This window comes from Prionailurus viverrinus, chromosome A2 (genome assembly GCF_022837055.1).
Source record: "Prionailurus viverrinus isolate Anna chromosome A2, UM_Priviv_1.0, whole genome shotgun sequence".
NCBI lineage: Eukaryota > Metazoa > Chordata > Mammalia > Carnivora > Felidae > Prionailurus > Prionailurus viverrinus.
This window is the reverse complement of record NC_062562.1, coordinates 63,094,577-63,116,675: the sequence shown is the minus strand read 5'-3', so window position 1 is coordinate 63,116,675 and position 22,099 is coordinate 63,094,577. Positions and strand designations below refer to the sequence as shown.

The 22,099-nt window shown below is 51.0% G+C and overlaps 1 protein-coding gene across 9 annotated transcripts in view; it reads right to left on the bottom strand.

Moving 5' to 3' along the window:
• The window catches only part of ABCA13 (ATP binding cassette subfamily A member 13), a 395,893-nt gene that overhangs the window by 198,700 nt on the left and 175,094 nt on the right, over positions 1-22,099 (bottom strand). For 7 of the 9 annotated variants that reach the window (XM_047839515.1, XM_047839531.1, XM_047839563.1 and 4 more), the window contains 6 exons: positions 21,155-21,224; positions 20,310-20,441; positions 10,595-10,732; positions 9,187-9,364; positions 7,333-7,551; positions 2,073-2,269 (listed from right to left, as the gene is read on the bottom strand). In XM_047839515.1, coding sequence (XP_047695471.1) covers positions 2,073-2,269; positions 7,333-7,551; positions 9,187-9,364; positions 10,595-10,732; positions 20,310-20,441; positions 21,155-21,224 — 934 coding nt within the window. The remainder of the gene's footprint in view (positions 1-2,072; positions 2,270-7,332; positions 7,552-9,186; positions 9,365-10,594; positions 10,733-20,309; positions 20,442-21,154; positions 21,225-22,099) is intronic. The other 2 variants (XM_047839521.1, XM_047839537.1) reach the window with 2 other exon arrangements.

The window sequence follows — 22,099 nt, the reverse complement described above, 5'->3', positions numbered from 1 at the left end:
TGAGTTCGAGCCCCGTGTTGGGCTCTGTGCTGACAGCTCAGAGCCTGGAGCCTGTTTCGGGTTCTGTGTCTCCCTCTCTCTCTCTGCCCCTCCCCCGTTCACGCTCTGTCTCTCTCTCAACAATAAATGAATATTAATAAATTAATTAATTAGCTTATCTCTGTTTCCTCCTTCCCTTAAGTGGGGCTCGGTCTCTGGCACAGAGGTTCAGGGGCTCCCATTTTATGGGCAAGGGTCAGGATCTCTTGTGCTGTGGTCTCCAGATGACCCTGGGAGCTTAGGCAAGGCCCAGAAAGGGTCAGATCTGAGCACAGAGCGTTCCCCACTCTCTGGGCCTCTGCCCTGCTGACGCAGTCAGAATCTCTGACAGACGTGTCTCCCCCTCAGTGCCAAAGCCTGGCACCCGTGAATGTGTGGGATGTGGACCATGGGCACCTCCCTGGCCCCAGCGCTCCGCTGGGCCTCCAAAACAGCAGTGAGGCTGCAGGAGGTCAGATGAGCCCAAGCCACTGACACAGCTTCACCCCCGGCCAGGGTCACCCCTGATGGTACAGCCCCACCCCCCTCCCGGGTCACCCCCTGGTGGTGGTACAGCCCCACCCCATCCCAGGCCCACACCCAGAAGGGAACAGAAAGCCACCATCTGCTCATTCCATTTCCCTGCTTCTTCTCTGTCTTCTGCATCCACACCCCCCCCTACGTTTCTGGAACCAAAAGGAACAGGATTGTTATTTCACGTTTCCTTAGTGCCATCTTCCTCCCTGAGCCCAGCCTTAGGATGAAGTATCTTTCCTTCCTGAGGAGACACGTGATGGCCTGGGTCCTCTGGGCGCGGCCCTCTGAGTGCTAAGAATACAGGGCTTCTTTCTGGTTCCTTCTCTGAGTCTTTCCTTTTTTTTTTTTTAATTGATTTATTTATTTTGAGAGAGAACACAAGCGAGTGGGGGAGGGGCAGAGAGAGAGAGAGAGAGAGAGACGCAGAATCCCAAGCAGGCTCCAGGCCCCGAGCCATCAGCACAGAGCCTGACACGGGGCTCGAACCCACGAACCGTGAAATCATGACCCAAGCCGAAGTCGGACGCTTCAGCGCCTGAGCCCCCCCAGGTGCCCCCGCTCTGTGTATTTCTTAAGCAGTAAATCCTAATCTCCCCCAGGGAGGAGAAGGCTCAGGTCAAGTCAGGTCTTGTACTCAAAAGGGAAGAGAGAAAAGCAAAGCAGAGTTTCTCCAGACTCCATAGTCACAAGCTAAGTCACCCTGTTCCCCCTGCTTCCTTCCCGACTGGGGTGTTTCTGTGTGAAACACCGGGGCAATGCTCCGAGGCTGTCAGGATCACAGAAGGAGTCCCAAGTGGGGAGTGAGTATCTGCCCATCCCACGCCCTAAACTGGAAACCCAGGACAAAACAGGTGATACAGGGACCCCTCAGCCCGGAGTCCCCAGCCACCCGGGCTCCCCGAGCCCCCTCTATAGCTGTGAGCAAACCCCATGCCCATCTCTGCGTACCCCGGTTTCCTCACCCGAGGAAAGGAGGGCTCATCCTACGTCACAGCAAGGACACCTGCTCTAATCACCTAGGATTCCACGATGGCACACAATTCAGAGGAGCTCAATTTTCTTTTTAGAGAGAGAGAGAGACAGAGCAGGTGGGGGAGGAGAGGGACAGAGACAGAATCCCAGGCAGGCTCTACGCCCAGTGCAGACCCCGACGCAGGGTTCCATCCCACAACCTGGGATCATGACTTGAGCCAAAATCAAGAGTTGGTCGTTCAACCGACTGAGCCCCCGGGCGCCCCGAGAGGAGTACAGTCTTCATTGAAATCACATACAGCCTGCACTGATAACCCCATCGCGAAGTCAGTTGGGAAGATGGGACTCAAAGGAAGTGATCCCAGGCACTACAGAGACGCCGTATCACAGACAGATCTCTGTCAGCTCTCGTGACAGCTGCTTCTTCTGGAAAAGGTCATGTGTCCCCCCGGGGGGGACGACCCGGCCCCTCACAGAAGAAGGCCTTCCTTGCTCTGCCCGCACCACAGCGTCCCTGGAAGACAGCGCCACGGCCCCGTTCCTACCTTCTCGGTACTTGAGGAGAATGTCCCAGATGCCGCGGCGGGAGCAGGGGTCCACCCCGCTGGTCGGCTCATCCAGAACCACGGTCCCCGACCCACCGATGAAGGCGATGCCGATGGCCAGCTTCCTCTTCATGCCTCCGGAGAGCACGCGGGTCTGTTTGTGCCGATGCGGCGTTAACTCCACGTCCCGCAGGGTTCTGAAACAAGAGCGGGGCCCTCACTGTTCCCCCTCGACACCTCGCAGCTCCACTGCGGACGGCACCCCACAAACGAGGACGAGCAAGGAGGCGGAGGAGGCCTGGAAGCGTCGTGCGCTCCAGAGTCCCGACGCGGAGGCACCGGCCTTCCTGAGGCTCTGGGGAAATCACGCCCAACGGGCCCCGTGCGAGGCCTGCCCAGCAGGGGTCCACCAAGTACCGTCTTCGGGAGAGACTCGTCTCCTCTCCAGACAAGGTATCTCTCTTCATGTCACCGTGCCCTCTGCCGAGGGGCCAGCATTTCCACCAGAGTGTGCACTGCTGGGGTCAGAAGGAGCAAAGCGGAGGTCCCACTCCACCATGCACCACACGGTGGTCCGGGGAAGGCCTCTGAGTCGGGGCCCCCCGGCCCCACGTCAGTATCCACCTGCCTTCCTGACTCAGGAGTCGGGAAGTTCCCGTGAAATGCCACAAGCTAAGTATAAACTGTCAGAGTCCATTCATGTGAAGGTCAGCCGTCGATGCCCTCCCGCGGGGCTCTGGATCCCAAACGCCCGGGGCCTGGAAGGCCTCCCCCTGCAAAGTTTCACCTCCTTCTGCGGTCTCCTCTTTCCCCCTCCGCTGTGGCACCCTATTAACTCGGCAGACACTCACCCCCTCCTCACCTTCTTCCATCGTGTTCTTTCTTCCCCAAGCCTGGCCCCAGCCCAAGGATTCCCTGCCCGCTAAGCTGCGAGCATCCTTCCCACTCCCGGCTCGCCAGCATGCAGTCAGATAGGAGGCCGGACGCCAGAGGAATCATAAGGGTTCCGCACAGTTGAGCAAGAACCATCCGATTCTAGAAAGTTCCAGAAGCCTAAGCAAAGACACTTGGGTGAAACCCCAAGGATCTGCTTGTCGGATGCTTAAGTAAATGTGTCCTGTCTGTGTCATTATTTACAACCTTTCCATCCTGGCCCGGAAAGAGCTCACGTAGCTCCCCAGGGCGGGATACAGAGCATTTTCTGCAGATAACAATCTTGACCGTCTGTCACCAATTAGACGTGGCCCACCGACACGGCCCCACCTGGGTGATTCCAATACAGCTGTTAAACCCAACTCAGGCATGTTGACCAGAGATCAATCAGCTCAGAAAACAAACAGAAAGATGCCAGGTGTCCCCAAGCAGGTCTCCTCAAGAACGTTGTGACATTAAACCTCAAACCCCTCCACCACCTTGACCTGAACCTGATTCCACCCACTCACAGCCAGCTGCACCTGGGGCCTTGTCGTTCCAGAAACCACAGTCCTCCAGAGGTCGATGCCCTGCATCTCCCTCTGTCCACCACATCCCTTTTCCCAGCTAGTCCTGGCCTCTGGCAGTCACTCAACCCCAAAGGCTCAGCTGCCCACTGTCCCCCACTCACACAGGGCCCTCCCTGCCTCCAAGGGTGATGTCCCCTTGGAACGATTGGGTGGCTCCGTCAGTTGAGGGTCCAACTCTTGATCTCAGCTCAGGTCATGATTCCAGGTTCATGGGTTCCAGCCCTGTCAGGCTTTGCATTAACAGTGTGGAGTCTGCTTGGGATTCTTCTTCCCTCCCTCCCTCTCTCTCTCTCTCTCTCTCTCTCTGCCGCTCTCCCCTCCACCACCTGCCCTCAAATAAATAAACTCCTGTCGAGGTCACCAACGACCTCCACACCCGAAATCCACAGGTTGCCCCTCAGCCTTCGTTGGACCTGACCCTCAATAGCATCTGATGCATTTGACCAAGCTCCTCCTTAGCGGACTTGTCTTCCCCTTCCCGACCGGTCTCTCCGTCCCGCCCCCTGGGTGGTCCTGCTCATCTATCCATTGTCTCCACACTGTGTCCACTGCCACCTGCCCAGCGCCCAGTCCTTTGTCCTCCCTTATCTACCTGCACACAAGACCTTGACGACCTCACCACCCTCAAACACCTGGGGCCCCACGGTGTGTGCCAGAACTCCAAGAGCCCCATAGCGACATCTCCCTGACTGAAGTCCTGATCAAGTTCCTCTTCTGACTTCTTGATGTCAAATCAAGGGCAAATCAAGGGCAAAACAGTAGAGACCTGACATCCTGACAGATACGCACTCGGAAGATTCTCCCAGGGGTCCCGTCTCCCTTGACTCACATCTTAACAATCCTGTGCGTCAAGGGAATCGGGTGGTGCCGCCGAACCCAGTTCGGGGTGTGCTGGCTCTAAACCCCGTGTCTTCAGTTTCTGCTCCCTCTAATCAGGAGCTGCTATCCTAAAATGTGATCTCACACAGATTGCTTTGTACAAATCGGCCTGGTTTCTAGGTAACACGCTGCAAACAGATAACTGTTAAGGTCGCCTACATCCAAAAAAAAAAAAAAAGACGAAGTCCAAGTAGCATTTGATTTAAACCCAATCATAATTGCAGAGTTTGCCGTGACACGGAGCATGTGCCATTTTTTAAAATTAGAATAGGTGGTGACCTGGGCCCTTTTTTTTTAAATCTAGGTCTTACAGACCCAATCGGCCAATCACAGCCATCCCTCGCGAAGTGCCCGCTCAAATTCAAGACAGGCTTGCAGTGCACAAAACACACGGTCTCCCCGCGCGTCCGAGCCTCCACAGTCACGAGCACGGTTCTTGCTATTATGGGCCTCTCCGGAGCACGCCATGAGAGGTAAAGGAGGCCCCCACAGAGGAGAATGTCCTCAGAGGCCCACGTAAGCTGCCCACAGCGTGACCGTGGACAGACGAGGAACAGAAGAAACCACCGTGAACATGCAGTGTGGTGCACCACGTGATTTTATGGGCTGATGTCCCCTGAGGCTCCTTCCACCGGGTTCAGATGCCACCTGCCCCAGAGACTTAATACGGCCATCAGAACAGGAGTGTGTCTCCAGAGGGATGTGATATGTCCACGCCCCCTGGTTCCTAAACACGGCCACCTCTGTGGGGTTGACATCAGCCCAGGCGCGGACCCTTCCAGGTGTGGGAAAGTGGGGGCCCAAGGTGGCAGAGAACCAGCTCAGAGTCTTTGTCCAACACGGCTTTCCATGGGGCGTTCGAGGTAACCACGGTGCGGATTCTACCTCCTGCTCTACGTCAGATCCTGAGCCCCGAGAATTCCTCCCTCCACCATGTTCTGGTTCATGGTCTGGTTCGTGGTCTTGTTTTGTTGTGTGTCTTCTCACTGACAAGACAAAATCTCTGACCCTGGCTCACTTTACCTCTCTAGGATTCCCATGTGTGCTGCTAGACCCATCTTAGCCTGACGACGGATTGTTCAGGCAAGATCCCTTCAGGACTGACGGCCCAGACGTGGGCTCCATGGTGACCCAGGCTGCGTCAGTCCAGATGCTCCCACGTGCTGTCGGGGTGCTGGCCCACCCACCGGCCTGACCACCCACCAGCCTGCCTGCCCACCTACCTGGTGCCCCCTCACCTGCCTGCCTGCCCACTCCCCCACCTGACCCGTGCACCTGCCGCCCGCCCTCCATGGCCCTGAGAGTGCATATTTAAGCCCCTGTCCCCTGCATGCACTGCCTGAGCATCCCCTCAGACCCCTGGGATCTCCTAATGGGTGTCTGAAATGCAACACTAGAAATGTGCCTGCGAACCCCCTTTCTCCCCTCAGCAAATGTCTGCTTCCCACAGATCTGCACCCCAGACTGTGCGGCACGGCAACCGGCCCAAGGGACAGGCAGCACAGCCCTGCTGCAGCCAAGCCCCAGGCCATGTTCTGGCTTCCCCAGCCTGGAAGCTGAGCCCCATCCCCGTCTCCGGGAGACACTCTGTAGCAAGCTGCCCGCAGGTGGCTGCGGCAGTGCCCGGCACAGAAGGTGTTAAACGCAGTGCCGCAGGGGCTCTGGTATCAGACATGTCCCGCCCCTCCAACTCACCCCTGTAAGATGCACTCATGACTTTACCTCCTTCCCAAGTCGGCCCTCTCCTTTTCCAGGAACAACGCCACATTCCGCTTGCCTGAGCAGAGGCCAGAACTGCTGGGGACATCCCCCCCCCCACCTCACCCCGCATCGGTGAGAGCCCCTCCTGCCAGCTCAGCACCCGTGACCTCTTCTGGCCTCACTTGCTCTCAGAGCAGGAGCCCCGACTCGCCTCCTGAACTAGGCCAGCCGGCCCAGTCCAGCTCCTGATTTCAGCTCAGCTCCCGATCTTGCGGTTTGTGAGATTGAGCCCCTGGCAGCACAGAACCTGCTTGGGATCCTCTCCCCACTCTCTCTGCCCCATCCCCCACTCTCTCTCGCTCTGTCTCTCGAAATAAATAAACTTTACCGTCCACCCAGCTGCTGTCCGTGACTCAGGCTGCTGTCCCCACTCCCACCTGTCCTTCCGAGCTCATCCCCGAGACACCGCTTTGATTTCCCACCAGGGACCTCCGGTTCCTCCCTCCTCCTTCTGGTCCAGGGAGACCGGAAATGCATTCAGCCATCCACCGGACTCCTCCCCTCCCCACCCTGGACATCCTGCTGGTCCACACAGTCTGCTCCTTCCGACATTGAACAGTCTTCAGTTCTGGGACTTCTTCTCTCCCCCTCGACTGGCTCTGCCACCCCTCACGCTGCCACGGTCCCCCGCTCAAAGCGGCCTCTGTCCCCAGTCTTCCCCAGGGCTGTGCTCTCTACCCTGGGGCCGCAGGACAAGTCTACCAGAGCGGCAGCTGCTGGCCCTCCCCTGCCCATGTGCACCTGCTTGTGTGAAGAAGTCTGACCCCCTTTAGCAGATCCAGCTGGGCCCCAGGAGCTAGTTCTCGGCCCACCCCCCATTCTTTCACTTCAGGACACACACCCGGCCCCGTGCTCCAGACACAAACCTTCCACGCGCAGCCTCGGCCACACGTTCCCACGTGGGCTCACCCATCTAGACCCCAAGGACAGGCCAAGTCAAGTTCAGAGTCCTCCCTGAGAAGCTTTCTCTGGAATTTCCAATGCTGGCGGCTGTGTCCTAACTCCACAGTTAAAGACAATTTGCTAGCTCTCCTCTTCTCATAAGCAAAGACACCAAAGGTACTTTTAAAGCACCTCTTTGTACACCCGTCACTACCAAAGACACGGCGGGCGCTAACCTGTTGACCTGTTGGCACAGCTCCTTCCGGGTCCACTGCGGCGCCTTGATGGAAGCAAAGAGGACCAGGTGCTCCAGGACGGTGAGGTTGTCAAACAGGACGTCCCGCTGAAGACACACCCCGAGCTCCCTTCTGATGGCAGACAAGTCTGTGTGCAGGTTCCTGCCATTGACGGTGATGGTTCCGGAAGTGGGCGGGTGGAGCCCTGTCAGCATGGATCTGCCGGAGACCACAAATCAGCAGAGGACCCAGGAGCCCGCTGCTCCCAATGCCAGCAACCCAGAGGGATGCGGGGTGACCGTCCAAGGACCCGCTTTTACACGGTGACGAGCCGGAAGGAGCTTAGCAGGATGGGTGGCTTAATCTCGGAGCCGTGGGCTTATGATGATGTTTATACTCCCCTAAACCTGCTGATCATAGACATTCTAGTGGCATGGGAGCTTAAGACGGTAAAATCCGACTTTGTTTTACAGACATGGAAACCAGGGAAGGAGATGGCGTGTTTCCTTAAGTCCTCCTGAGTAGAGACACAAGCCTAGTAGAACGCAAGCCTGGACGTGCAACTCCGTGGCCGGGAGCTCCTGGCTTCTCTCAGGTGCACTGTCCATGTCAAATCAGGAAGTTCGCCTGCATGGCCTCCTTGAAGGGAGCCCGAGGACTGCCTGGCTCTGCTGCTTTATCTCAGAAAGTGTATTATTTAGGTTTTAGACTATTTCCACATCTCTGAGAAATTATACAGGGGCGCCAGGGTGGCTCAGTTGGTTAAGCATCTGACCCTTAAGCTCGGCTCAGGTCATCATCTCACGGTGAGCTCGAGCCCCACATCGGGCTCTGCACTGATGGTGTGGAGCCTGCCTGGGATTCTCTCTCTCTCTCTCTCTCTCTCTCTCTCTCTCTCTCTCATCCGTTCCTCCCCATACACGTGCTTTCTGTCTGTCTCTCAAAATACATAAATAAACTTAAAAGAAAGAAAAAAGTGTACTCCCAAAGCTGGCTTTCTGACTCATTCTCTGCAGAATGCCTACTTTTCCAGTCTGAAAACCCTACAAGAACGCTCAGTGGGATCTCCGGCTCTATTTCACAATCCAAGCCAAGAGGAAAACTTTTCTTTGTTTCTCTATTTTTAATTGAAATTTCTGAAGCTTTCTACATGTTACTTTGCCACGTTTCTTAGGAAGTTCAAAGCAAATAATACTTTTCACGTTTAACTAAGTGCACGTTAGTCGTATGAAAACACAACCGAGAGAAATGTCCTTATTCCTGGGACAAGTTTGACTGTGTTGGGGCTTTTCCCGGGACGAGACCCTTTTCTGCAGGCAGCTCAGGGCTGCTGCGTGAGCCCCACGCTTTGAGTTCGTTTTTCCTCTGGGATTCCACAATTTGATTCTTTAATCAAACCTGGAGCCATTGGATCCCAAACCAAACACCAAGCCTTCACAAAAAAAGCCCAAGCACACAAAAAGCAGAACATGAAAAAAGAAATACTCAGCTGGTTAAAACATTTGCAGACTTGGTCCCAAGTTTCATCTTCCCATAGATACATGAACAAACTTAAGCGTAGCGATAAGATGGGAAGCGTCATAGGACGCTCAAAGACTAAAGTAAAATCACGATGTGTTATGTGTAGGGGATAAAAGACTTCAGGGTCTTTTTAGAGGTAAAGGGGTAAAGCCCCGTCTGCCCCCAGCCAAGGGCGGCTGCTGTGCACTCCCCACTAGCTGTCTGTCCCAAAGCACACAGCGACTCCGTCTCAAAACCAAAAGGAAGAAAAGAAACCTAAGCTTCCTGTCTCACAGGTAAACTGACATTTTTTAGAATCAAACCCGCATTTGACGAGGCTGAAAGGACACGCACATGACTGTGGTTTTCCCGGCACCGTTGGTCCCCAGCAGGGCAGTGATCTGGCCTCTGTGGAAGGTGAGGGTCAGGTCTCGGACGGCCGCCTTGTGGCGCTCATATTCCTTGGTCACAGACAGCAGGGCGACGCCCGGGGGACCTCCTGGTTTTCCCTCCCCGATCTGCAGCGAGGACCCTGAGGAGAAGAGGCAGATTCAGCCTGGAGGACTCCCAGTGGTGCTCACACTTACGAATTCAGTCGTCTGCCGTGGATTCGAATTAGAGCTCCGTGGAACACGCACAACTCTAACACCCTTCCTTACCAAAAGCAAGAGGCAAATTACATAATGGCCTCAATTAAATGGAGTGGCTGATGACAGACTTTTGTGCCCTACTGTTATGCATCTCGTAAGACAAGAAAAAGGAACATGCACACACACAATTTGTACGTATGCAGAGGGAAAATCACAGGCAGGTTACGCACCAAAGTGCCCATGAGTGATAGTCTGTTGTGGTGTGGTATGTTCCGAATTTCCTAAAAGATTCCTATTTGACTTGTGTAGTCAAAAAAAAAAAGAAAGAAAGAAAAAAAGGTTATGGGGACACCTGGGTGGCTCACTGGATTAAGTGTCTGACTTTGGCTCAGGTCATGATCTCATGGATCAAGGGTTCGAGCCCCATGTCGGGCTCTGTGCTGACAGCTCAGAGCCTGGAGCCTGCTTCGGATTCTGTGTCTCCCTCTCTCTCTGCCCCTCCTCTGCTTGCGCTCTGTCTCTCTCTCACTCACAAATAAACATTAAAAATCTAAAAACAAAAAAAAAAGAAAAGAAAAAAGGTTACCTTACAATGTTGACTTGTGGTATAAAACTATCATGATGGGAGCCTGTGTATCTGTAAATTGCCCCTGAAGTCATGCTTCTGTGGAAGGGGCATAAGGGGAGCCCAGATGGACGGGGGTCCTGCCCTCACCACTGGGAAGCACGCTCCTTGCCTTGACAGGGCAGTGATGGTCCTCCTCTCAGTCATGACGAATAAGCTAGCGTGTGTGAAACGCTCTGCAATTTCTACAGCACACTACACCTGACGGCTGACCACCTCTCCTTTTATTTCTCACATAAATTCATGTTAGAGCAGAAGCTTCGTCCTGCAGACAGAGAACGCACGCACAGACGCACCCAGCCCACAGCGGGGCTACAGACAACAGGTGCATCGACACTCCAGGGTTCTGGCCCCCAACGCAAACCTCAGCAGGGGATCCTTTCTTACGACGTTGCCCTGAGCTGTGTTTCTGAGCCCGAGACCGATCCCCGGAAGCGGGCAGCTGAGGAAGGCACACCAAGTTCCAGAGACTCGACCAGGAGGAAAAACAAAAACAAAACAGACCGGAAGGGAAGACGCGCATCTAATAAGGCTACTCTTTACAAACCTTTATCGTCAAAGTTCTCGCTGGAGAAGGACAGGTTAGAAGTGGGAGCGTGTGGTCTCTTTGCCGCGAAACCACCCAAGTTCCTCCAGTATGACGCGGTAAAGGGAAAATACCATGGTTTCCTTAATCCAAAAGTTCCTAAAAAAACAAGACACAATTAAAACCAGTTTTTTCTCCTTGGAAGATTCTGTAAGAGAATGGCTTAGCCAAGTATTATAAAATGTTGTTCCACGTTAACGTGTTGAAGGCACACCCCATACAGGACCCGATGACAACCGGGGGCATGGGTATTAGCCATGCGGGGAGCCCAGACTCTCCAGCCTGACCCACGGCCGGCGGCTGGGCCCCCTCACAGCCACCTCCCTCAAGAGGCCTTCTGAGCGCTCAGTGAACAGGCAGGTATTTATTAAAGATAAAAGGAGAGACGCACAACTGCTAAATATTCCCCAGAGTAAGCCTCGCCCCAGCCCGCCATCCTCCCGTCTGTCACTCCTCTGTCCTCTGCATGGTTACCGGACATGGATTAATACCATGAAGGCATTAACCCGCTAAAACATGCACAAAGAATACACACTGCTAAGATTTCCATAGGAAACATCGGCATTCTTCAGACGTATGCTCCAAATTCACTGCAGCCCACTTCATAGCCACTCTGCCCCCATGACACGTGGATTTAATTACTAATGCCTCTCAATTTTCCTTAATGCACCCATTCCAGCCTAAGTTTGGTTGAGTGCTGGGAATCCGACAAGTCACTTAAGAGATAAAAGGCCTACGCGGACAATCTTGCACTTTGACCCTCCGGCCAAGGGCAGATGCGTGACCATCACCCCGCCTAACCCAAGGATTCAAAGACACAGTCGCAAAGGAGGACCGGGAAAGTGAAGGAAGGCGGGGAGCTGGTCATCTGACCTAACAGCCACCATCTCTTATGGGTTGAGCTGTGTGCCCCAAACTTCACGTTGAAATCCTAACCCCGAGTAACTCAGTACAGGGCTGTATTTGCAGGAAGGCTTTCAAGAGATAATTTGGATTCAGTGAGGTCATGCGGTGTCCCTACAGGTAGGGATTGGGGCACAGACAGGGAGTGAGGGCAGATCAACAGGACACGGGAAGGAGAGGGGGCCTCAGGAGGAGCCAGCCCTCCCCACGCCTGGATTGTGGGCCTCAGCCCGCGTCCGCCCTAGAAAACAGATACAGGCCGGATGCTCCCCAAGACCCCAGAGAACTAGTAACTACCCCTAACCAGCAAGCGGATGAGCGGCTCACGGATAATTGCATCCTGTTGCCCAGGGTCTCCCTTCTGGCACTGGCCAGGGTCTCCACCTGTATTCATTCACATGGTCCTGCGACCACCCGACGTGGGGCGTGCTATTATCACCCCTCCTTCCCCCAAGGGACAGGGGCCCAGCAAGACTTGTCGGAGGACACAGGCTGCTGAGCTGCGGCGGCCCCGTGGTACGCGCCTCTCTGAACACAGGCCAGAAGCAAGAGCATGTTGCCCTCGACGCAAACAGGTCTGGAGACACGACTCACCTCCTGCACACCCCAGTGTCTTCAGCTGCCTTAATGGGAATACAGGGGCCCCATGCACATGCACGAATGAGGAGTTTGCAGATATAAAAAGAGATAAGGAGCCGGCAGATGACAACCCCACCAAACCCCCCACCAAGAGGTGGTCTTCTGCTGAGCGACCTCTCTCCGGTGACCATGGGTCACTGCCCTTGACAGCGTGAGTGGGCGCCACCTGCTGGAAGGGCAAGAGAACAGAGAATAAAGCACCTTGGGGAGTCCGAGTCCGCATTAGCAGGGGTAAAGGGGCACCTAGACGCACAGACACGAGTTTCAAGGACACCGAACGGTCCCCACGAGGTTCAGCAACACCTGATCTTGGGTCCAGGCTACAGAGACAGGAAGGATGGGAGACACCGCAGGGGCCTTTTGGAGTTAGAAACTACCAGGTCAGAAAATAGAGATGAGAAACAAATTGGATATTAATGGTTGATTTGCTAATTAAACCATCCCAGCTCTAATCTGTTTGCACTTTTAAAGTCCTGCTAATGAATCTATTAATGTAAATGGATGGGGGGAGGCCACGTGGCTCCGAAGCGGTCCCCTGCACTCCCCCTTGGCGTGCAGAGGCAAATGTGTCTTATGTCACGTGCACGCTAAGAGCACGAGCACCCTGCTCGCATCACCATATGGAATCGGGCACATTAATCAACGCAAAGGCCCTGTGTATCCACAGAGCTTGTCCCCTGCAGGGGAGCTGCCTGCTGGCTGGCACAGGCCAGGAAACTCATTAGCATTGCCCCCCAAAACTGACAGTGATAAAAGCAGAAGTCAATGAAAGTAGACAGATCGAGGAAATCAAATTTCACTGGAGGCACATAAAGAAGGGTTTATGGAAAGCAGAGTCTTTGGGAGGACCAGATGTCCGCCGGGGAGCACGCACACAGGCACGGAGACCCACCGGTGACCTCGAACCTGGATCCTTACAGAACCTCCCGCTCAGACACCAGGGTGAGGGATGCTGGGGTCTGCACCTGCCCCCTCACTCCACGGAGAAGACAGGCAGAAGAAGGTGGAGACACGCCTCACCCGCCCCCGTCCAGGGGGTCCTCCCTACCCACCGGGGACTTTCCAACTGTGCATCTCAGCACAGGACATTCGCAGAGGCGTTCTGGAAACGTGGGAAGGGGTAGTCTGGGTTGGCCCAGTGCACGGGTGTTGGAAACGGTAGGTTGTTATCATTATTCAGGCCCAGGGCGGCCAACGGATCAGGAGACAGGTGCCCTGTAAAGATAGTTTGCTGCTCAGTGCCCAGGAGCAGGGAGCCCACGGCGCCACACGGGGCCACGCGGGGAAGCACCAGGGTCTCTCGGGAGACAGAGGGAGAGGGGAGATGCGAACAAGTGAGGCGGGGCAGCAGGCTGAGGTTGGGTATTTGAATAATTTCAACAGGCTCTGGAGCACAGAGGCCGCCCCCAAGCTGCTTGGTCCCCTGCCCAGGGGTGATGACAGCCCGGGATAGGATGGCCTACAGAGGAGGGGGTAGCTCCAGATGCTGGTTTGCCTATAAAAAGTGAGCTCATGAGCAAGTCCTCTACTGTCTCTTGGAATCGGCTTGCCCTTGGGGGGACAGCTCCTCCTGGGTCAGTGAGGCCCCATGATGTTAGAGCATCAGATATGCAGAAAACAAAACAACATGGTTAATAAATGGGGGTGGCACTGATGGCCTTTAGTGGGCAGGCAACCGGGCTGGTGAGGGTCCTACAAAGGGCAGAACGACCCAGCCCAACAAAGAATTGCCCTTGACCTGCATTCTGGGAGGCCCGTCCCAGTATAGCCAGTGGAGCCTAGGACAACTTTCTGTGCAGTTTTAACACACACTGAGTTTTCCAGGAATGCAAACACCTTGCAAACCACTGAAAGATCACTGTCTGATGCAGAAGTGTTCAGCATTTCAGAAAACCCCCCCAGCCACGTGATGCCAGCTCAACGTTCCCGAAAACTCGACACGGCGTGGCTGTAACGGTTCACGGAGCTCTTACCACACAAATTCGGGACGAAAGATTGGAGACTGCTTTTCCCAAATGTAGAACCAAATATTTTCAAATTAGCAGGGTTTTGTGAAATGCACTACATTTTATTAATAAAAGTTTTTTTTTAAACTATGTCATGTTAATGGGGCGCCTGGGTGGCTCAGTCAGTTAAGCATCCAACTTCAGCTCAGGTCATGATCTCGTGATTTGTGGGTTTGAGCCCCGCGTGGGGCTTTGTGCTGACAACTCGGAGTCTGGAGCCTGCTTCAGATTCTGTGTCTCCCTCTCTCTGTTCCTCCCCCTCTCGCGCTCTGTCTCTCTCTCTCTCAAAAATAAATACACGTTAAAAATTTTTTTTCATGGGCAAGAGACACAGACATTTCTCCAAAGAAATGAGGATGGCCAACAGACACATGAAAAGATGCTCACCATCACTTAAGCAGCGATGCAAACCAAAACCACAATGAGGTATTAACACACAGCAGTCAGAACGCTAATATGAAAAAGACAAGAAATAAAAAGTGTTGGTGAGGATGTGGGAAAAAAGATAACCCTCCTGAACTGTTGGTGGGAATGTAAACTGATACAGCCACTGAGGAAAACACCATAAGAGTGCTTCAAAACGCTAGAAATAGAATTACCACATGATCCATTAATTCCACTACTGGTTATTTACCCAGAAGAATAGGAAAACGCCAACTTGAAAATATACATGCACTAGTATGATTATAGCAGCATTATTTTTTTATTAAAATTTTTTAATGTTTATTTTTGAGAGAGACAGAGAAAGAGAAATAGAGCACAAGTGGGAGAGGGGCAGAGAGAGGGAGAGACACAGAATCCAAAGCAGGATCCAGGTTCTGAGCCATCAGCACAGAGCCTGACGCAGGGCTCAAACTCATGAACCATGAGATCATGACCTGAACCGAAGTCCGATGCTTAACTGACTGAGCCCCCAAGGCACCCTACAACATTACTTACATACAATAGCCAAACTATGGGCACAGCTCAAGTGTCCATCAACTGATGAAAGGATAAAGAATATGTGGTATTTGTACACAATGGAATATTACTCAGCCATGAAAAGAATGACGCCCTGCCATCTGCAAACACCTGGATATAACTAGAGTATACAATGCTGAGTGAAATAAAGCCAGTCAGAGATAGATAAATACCAAATGATTTCACTTATACGTGGAATAAAACAAACAAAAAAAAGGAGACAAATCAAAGCAACAGACTCTTAACTAGAGAGAACGCACTGATGGTCAACAGAAGGGAGGCGGGTGGGGGAAGGGGAAACAGGTGACGGGCTTGAAAGATGCACTTATCCTGGTGAGCTCCGGTGATGTGCATACGTGCTGAGTCACCATATCATCTACCGGAAACTAATAGCACACTGTGTGTTAACTATACTGGAATGAAAACTTTTCAAAGATTTTAACTGAATATGGTTCTATTTTATCCCTTATTTCATAGTTTGGTACACAGCAGCCAATGATCTCCCATATCCTACATCCATGTATATTCCTATAAAACACAGCACCACAAGTGTGTGACTAGCTCACAGGAGTCCGTATTATCAATGTAAAGTTGATTCGTAATCAATCCACTATCTTAGACAGAAATGTAGGTTAGCCAGAATTTTGCTTTCAAAGATACTGTGCCAGGAGCATCTATGTGCACGTCTGTTTTGAACTGATCTGGCCGTTCCTTTAAATCTCTGTGGCAAAGAGAATATACGCTTTTTGTAAAGAGTTTAAGCAAACTCTGCACGCAACATGGGGATTGAACTCACGACCCCGAGGTCCTGAGTCACATAATTAAATTATTTCGGTTTCCCATAAACTAAACACCTACACAGAAAAATCAAGGCCCTAATCCTCCCCAAGTCATTACAGTTTTCATCAGTCAGAGAAGGAGAAAACAGCCTTCTATGTATATGCAATACTATGCTCTGTCCAACATTAAACTATTTTATGTTTATCAAATATAAATTTTTCTTTATATAATGGTCTGTTCAAGTTGTTTCCTTGAACACATCACTTGTCTTCCTAAAACCTGACTTGAGAATTTTAACATTTTCCTTCATGTATTCATTAGTTTTTATAAACTTGTAAAGTATCCTTTCATTTTATTTCTGTGGATATTTTAAAATGCTGATTCCCATTCTTATAATGGAAACTTGGTTTTTTAGTATATCTGTCTCTGGCATTATGGTTAGAAAGGCCTTTGCTGTCTTTAAAATCATACTTCTTTTTGTTTTTTCACTTTTTTAATGTTTTAATACTTTTGAGAGAGAGAAAGACAGAGTGTGAGCAGGGTAAGGGCAGAAAGAGAGGGACACACAGAATCGGAAGCAGGCTCCAGGTTCTGAGCTGTCAGCACAGAGCCCAACGCAGGGCTCAAGCCCATGAAACGTGAGATCATGACCTGAGCTGAAGTCAGACGCTTAACTGACTGAGCCACCCAGGGGCCCCTAAAATCATACTTCTCCTAAAAAAAAAATCATACTTTTCTCATTTCCTCATTACTTTAATAATATTTACTTCTGATGAATTAATGAATGAGTCTAACTTGTATCCTTTCTCATTGATTAAAAATGTGAACTTTAACACAAATCGAACTATTATTTACGGTGACTCGGTTTCCGAACTTTCTAATCTCTTCCATTGCTCTACTGTTATTACATGAGTCCTCCACCGTTTTATTGTTATTTTTTTAAGTGTATTTATTTATTTTGACAGAGAGAGAAAGAGAGAGAGAAGAAAGCATGTACATGAGTGTGAGGGAGGGAGGGGCAGAGAGGGAGAGACAGAATCTCCAGCAGGCTCCATGCTCAGCAGGGCTCAATCCCATGACTGTGAGATCATGACCTGAGCCAAAATCAAGACCCTGACACCTAGCCGACTGAGCCACCCAGGTGCCCCCGTGCTCCACCATTTTAATCCTTGACAATTCACAGTGAGGGTCTATGTGATCATCGGCCACCAGTCCCCTTCATTGTTTTCAATGACTTTTGACCACTGTCATTAACTTACATTTCTAGCTATCCCTGAGAAACACTTCAACAATTAAAACCAAAAGTCTTTTTTAGTATTTTTATGTGAATGACTTATGTGGGTTTTATTGTATTACCACTACGGTTCATACTAAATGGTGTAGATTATATAAAGTCATACATTAACTTGGAGAAAGTCGACATGCTGAAAATGGTGAATCACCACATTAGGGAACTTGGCATCTCTTTCCATCTATTCAAATCTACTGTACGTTCGCCAAATCTTTTAAGTTCTTATTGGATATATACTCTCTTCGATGTTAGAGTCACATGGAGATATTTTACTGCTCTTGAGAATGAAATCTTGTCACGTTAAACTCCATATTTCCTGCCGACACACAGCCAAGCTACTGGTTTCTGTGGACACGCGCTTGTGATCAGTCATCTGATTGGTCACACCTTTCTGCTACGGATTCTTGCGTGTGACCCCCCAACAGTGGTGGTCTGTTTCCTGGTTTTGTCATCTCTGTCTTGTTCTGGTTTGTCGCCTCCCCCTGGGGCTGGAACTGTCACCTCCACGTCTAATTCCTGCCCGGGATAAGTACCTGCAGGGGACGGTGAGCCGCGGGCACTCTGGCCTGCCTATGGTCCCCCATAGCCTCCCCGCCACACCTTCCGTCGGACCACGATACCCCGACGGCCCTGAGAAGACACGGCAACTATGAGAGAGCCTTCTGGCTCCCACCCATGGCCCCGCAGCCCGCGCCTGTTACAGACATCCTCTGTGGGCCAGGAGGAACGTCCTCCGCGCACACCCGGGCACCTCTTCTCACCCTCACGGACGCCACCCCAGACACCTCCCGGCCTCCTTGGGACTGGAGCACTGTCCCCAACACACAGGCATACAGCTTCGCAGCCATCCCAAATAATGACTACCACAATAATCATCAAACCCAAAGCCATTCTCTGCCTGCTTGCCCTGCCCGCTGCGGCTGCCGCCCCATTTCAGATTTGACTCGGCCACGCTTGCAAAAGCTGCAGAAATGCACCAGAGCCCGGCCTCCCGTCTGGGATCTCTCTCTGTCTGCCCCTCTGTCTCTCTCCGGAGGCTCGCCTTGCCTGCAGAAGTGAGCAGGGTCAGGGGGTCGCTGGCTGGAAATGCCTTAACTTTGATACAAGACAACATTCCCACCAGGATCCCCATGCGTCAGGTCCTGAAGGAGGAGGGGGGAACTCAGATCCTTCTGGATTCCTGGCCAAATTTCACACTGATCTCTGCACTGCCCAGAGTAACCTGTCTTTGCTGGGGTTGAGGCTCCTCTGGGGACTCCAAGACTCCAGGTTATATCTAGATGTTTCTTTTCATTAACTTTGTACTTGATATGGTGAACCCCTTATTTTGCGAAACCTGATTTTCTTCTCCCTGGTTAATGACTGTTCCTTCTTTATTGTGTTTCATTTGGGTCTGGGCATCTCCTCATCAGAGAGAGCACATGTCTGCGAGCCCCGTCTGTCCGTCCCCTTCCGGCTGCCCGTCTGCATCTCTCCTGATTCCAGGGGCTTGCCGTCACCCTCCAATCCCCACCGTGACTTTCCGCCCTATTCTTTTGCTCGTGACCCCTTCCTCAAACATTTTACAATCAACATCACAGGCATTTTGTAACCTCCCTCCCTCATGCTCCCTAGCTGCCTTCTAATACCCAGGGCTTCTCAATTTTATCTCACCTTGGCATTCTTCAGTTATTTTTTTTAACTTCTTAGTTCCTAGAATCTGCCTTTCCTTAATTTTATTCAAAGCCCCCAGACAAAGCAATCTAAAAGTTCAAAGTACAGCTTGCCAGGCTTATGCTCTCTAATTCTTGGAGGCCATGTTTTCCTGCTTTTCTGTAAAATAATCTTGTCAATGGCACATTTCATTTGGATTTTTACTCATCCTTAAATGACACGTGAGCTCCCCAAGTCTGAAATAAGGTTTTATAAAAAGAATGCACTGATGGTTTTCTGTCCCTTCATATTCAATGTGCAGATTAGAATCTCTTTCTCCATGTCTGTCTCTCTCTCTCTCTCTCTCTCTCTCTCTCTCTCTCTCTCTCTCTGTCTCCTTTAGTTCTTAACTTTAAAGGTACATGCCAAGTGAAATACCCAGGTGCTTTGGAAAATATAGAGACAGAATCACAAGTAATTTTAGCAATCATCAAAACATTATAGCTAAACAAACAAACAAAAAAATACCTTTAAAGCTGTTTCTGCTCTTTTCGCCCTGAGCAGGCGTGTGGTATAAATACCTTCTTCCCCAGAAACACAGCAGGGGAAAACCACTACTATCCGTGGCCCACCTTCCCACGGCCTCCAGATGCACCTGCCACAGGGCTCCTGGGTGGCTCAGTTGGTTAAGCATCTGATTCTTGATCATGACTCAGACCATGATCTCACGTTTTGTGGGATCAAGCCCTGCTTGGGGCTCTGTGCTGACAGCATGGAGCCTGCTTGGGATTCTCTCTCCCCGTCTTCTGCCCCTCTCCTGCACATGCTTTTTCTCTTTCTCAAAATAAATAAACATTAAAAAAAAAAAAACTTTAAAATACAGCTTACAAGCCCCCTGAGGCCTTACTTAAAGAATGAACAATTATTCTAGGGGTGCCTGGGGGGCTCAGTCAGTTAAGCATCCAACTTCAGCTCAGGTCATGATCTCACAGTTCGTGAATTTGAGCCCCAAACTGGATAGTGTCTGGGTTACCCCCCGGTTCCCAAACAGGCTCTCCGCTGGGGAAGGGCCTCAGCTGTCGGGCTCTGCACTAACAGCTCAGAGCCTGGAGGCTGCTTCAGACTCTGTGTCCCGCTCTCTTTGTCCCCGGACATTTCATTTCCTCTTTATGAAACCGGGACGATAACGATCTGCTTTCCTCCTGCTGCAGACAAGGACAGTGACACTCTGCCGATCCAACAACTTTGCAACAGAAAGCACAGAATCACAGTAGAGCTGTGTGTTACCTTCCCCCGCCCCACCCCTGTCCTGCTCACACTCTCTGTCAAAAATAATTACATTTAAAAAGAAGAATGAACAATTATTCTAATATTCATGTATATTGCTTTAAACTGGATTTGGCTTTTTTTTTTTTTTTTTTTTTTTTAGCTGATTTTGGCATCTTCTAACATGCGAAATTCTTACCAGGAAGCAAGTTGTTCAAGTACCATCCACATACAAAATAAAGGCCTGAATCAAAGAGAATCATCCAGGAAACCCAGCCAAACGTCACACCTGTTTGCTCCAGAGGCTGGTACATGTTATTCCACTGAATCCCTGGAAGGAAGGGAAGGCCACAGTCAGACCGCACACCCTTTCAGGGTAGATTTTGGCGGGGTGAGTTCTTGCGTTCTGGAAACTCAAAGCAAAGTTGAGAGCAGCTGAGAGCAAAACCATCCTGTGGATCATAGTCCTGCAAATGCAATGTCAGCCTGCTTAATGTCACCTATATTTCAAGGCGACCAGGGGGAGCAGCTTTAACAACACTTTAATATCTAACCCTTGTGATTTTGCTTTCGTGCTACTTCACTGATTTCTGCTTTTGTGGCCTCAACAAAATACACAGATCCAGGGTGACCCGATGGGGAGAGGTGTTCACATCAGCTAAATCAAACCCCAGGACTCTGTTGCACATTGTAACAAAGACCTTCTACCGTAGTGCTTGCAACATGACCACAGTCAACTCCTAAAAACCCAAATCACTGAAACTCTTTTTTAAAAAAGCAAAAAGCATCCCCTTGGGATGCCTGGGTGGCTCAGTTGGTTAAGTGTCTACTGTTGGTTTCGGCTCAGGTCATGACCTCATGGTTCATAGGTTCAAGCCCTCCACTGGGCTCTGTGCTGTCAGCACGGAGCCTGCTTGGGATTCTCTCCCTCTCTCTCTCTCTCTGCCCCTCCCTGCTCACTCTTGTTCTCTCTCTCTCTCTCTCTCTCTCTCTCTGTCAAAATAAATAAATACACTTTAAAAAAAAAAAAAAGCATCCCCTTACCTGCTTCTTGCCCTTCTAGGAAGGTAACGAAAAATACTCCTTGGCCGAAGGCAGTGGTGGAAAGCAGGCACTGCCCGGGGACAACAAGAGACAAACAGCATGTTAGTACTTGGCGGAGACCCCGGAAAACCCTCAGCGCTAAATCCAAACAGACCAGCGTCACCAGAGCAGGCGGGGCCGTACCGTCCTCCAGGCGGTGATTTCCATACGTGACCCTGGAAGCCTACGCCGAATGTCAGCCCATTCTAGAAAGCATGCTAACAAGCTAGCTTTTGGTGTGAAAAGGAATTATTTCTCTTCACTGCAGTGCCTCAAGTGCCATAAATCCAAGGCGCTGCGCCCAGAAATGCAGAACACAGAACAGCGGAAAACGGAATGGAGCGATTTCTTATTTTTTATTACTAAGCGAATGCCCTGGAGCACACTGCAGGCCGACTGATGGAACATGTACACCATTCTACACGAGAAAGGGAGCACATTGAAGGAAAATGTTATTTTATTTCCAGGGGAGAAATCCTATGTCAAAAATAAATAAATAAATAAATAAATAAATAACCCCATTGAAAATGCATGTTATGCTTGAAGATATCAGGTACCAGAGTTAGATTTTTTGGGGTTTTTTTGGGGGGTGGGGCTAGGAAACACATGAACATGTAAAAAGGAAGTCAGACTCGGTATGCTCCAACATTTAAACAGATGGATTGAAGTAAAAACCATATAACAGTGTTTGAAATTCAGGCCAGGTGGTCAATGTCTCTTTTCCTACATGTGAGGAGTATGGGGTCGGGGTGGGGGGTGGTGACACATGGTCTCAGTTTTAATTGAGACCAACATTATGGGTTATAAAGTATCACAGGTGTGACATAAGCTAATGGACACTGGTGAGCAGGTATCCATGGAGAAAAATCCTGATTAAAGACGCCATGTTTTTTCAAAGTGCACACA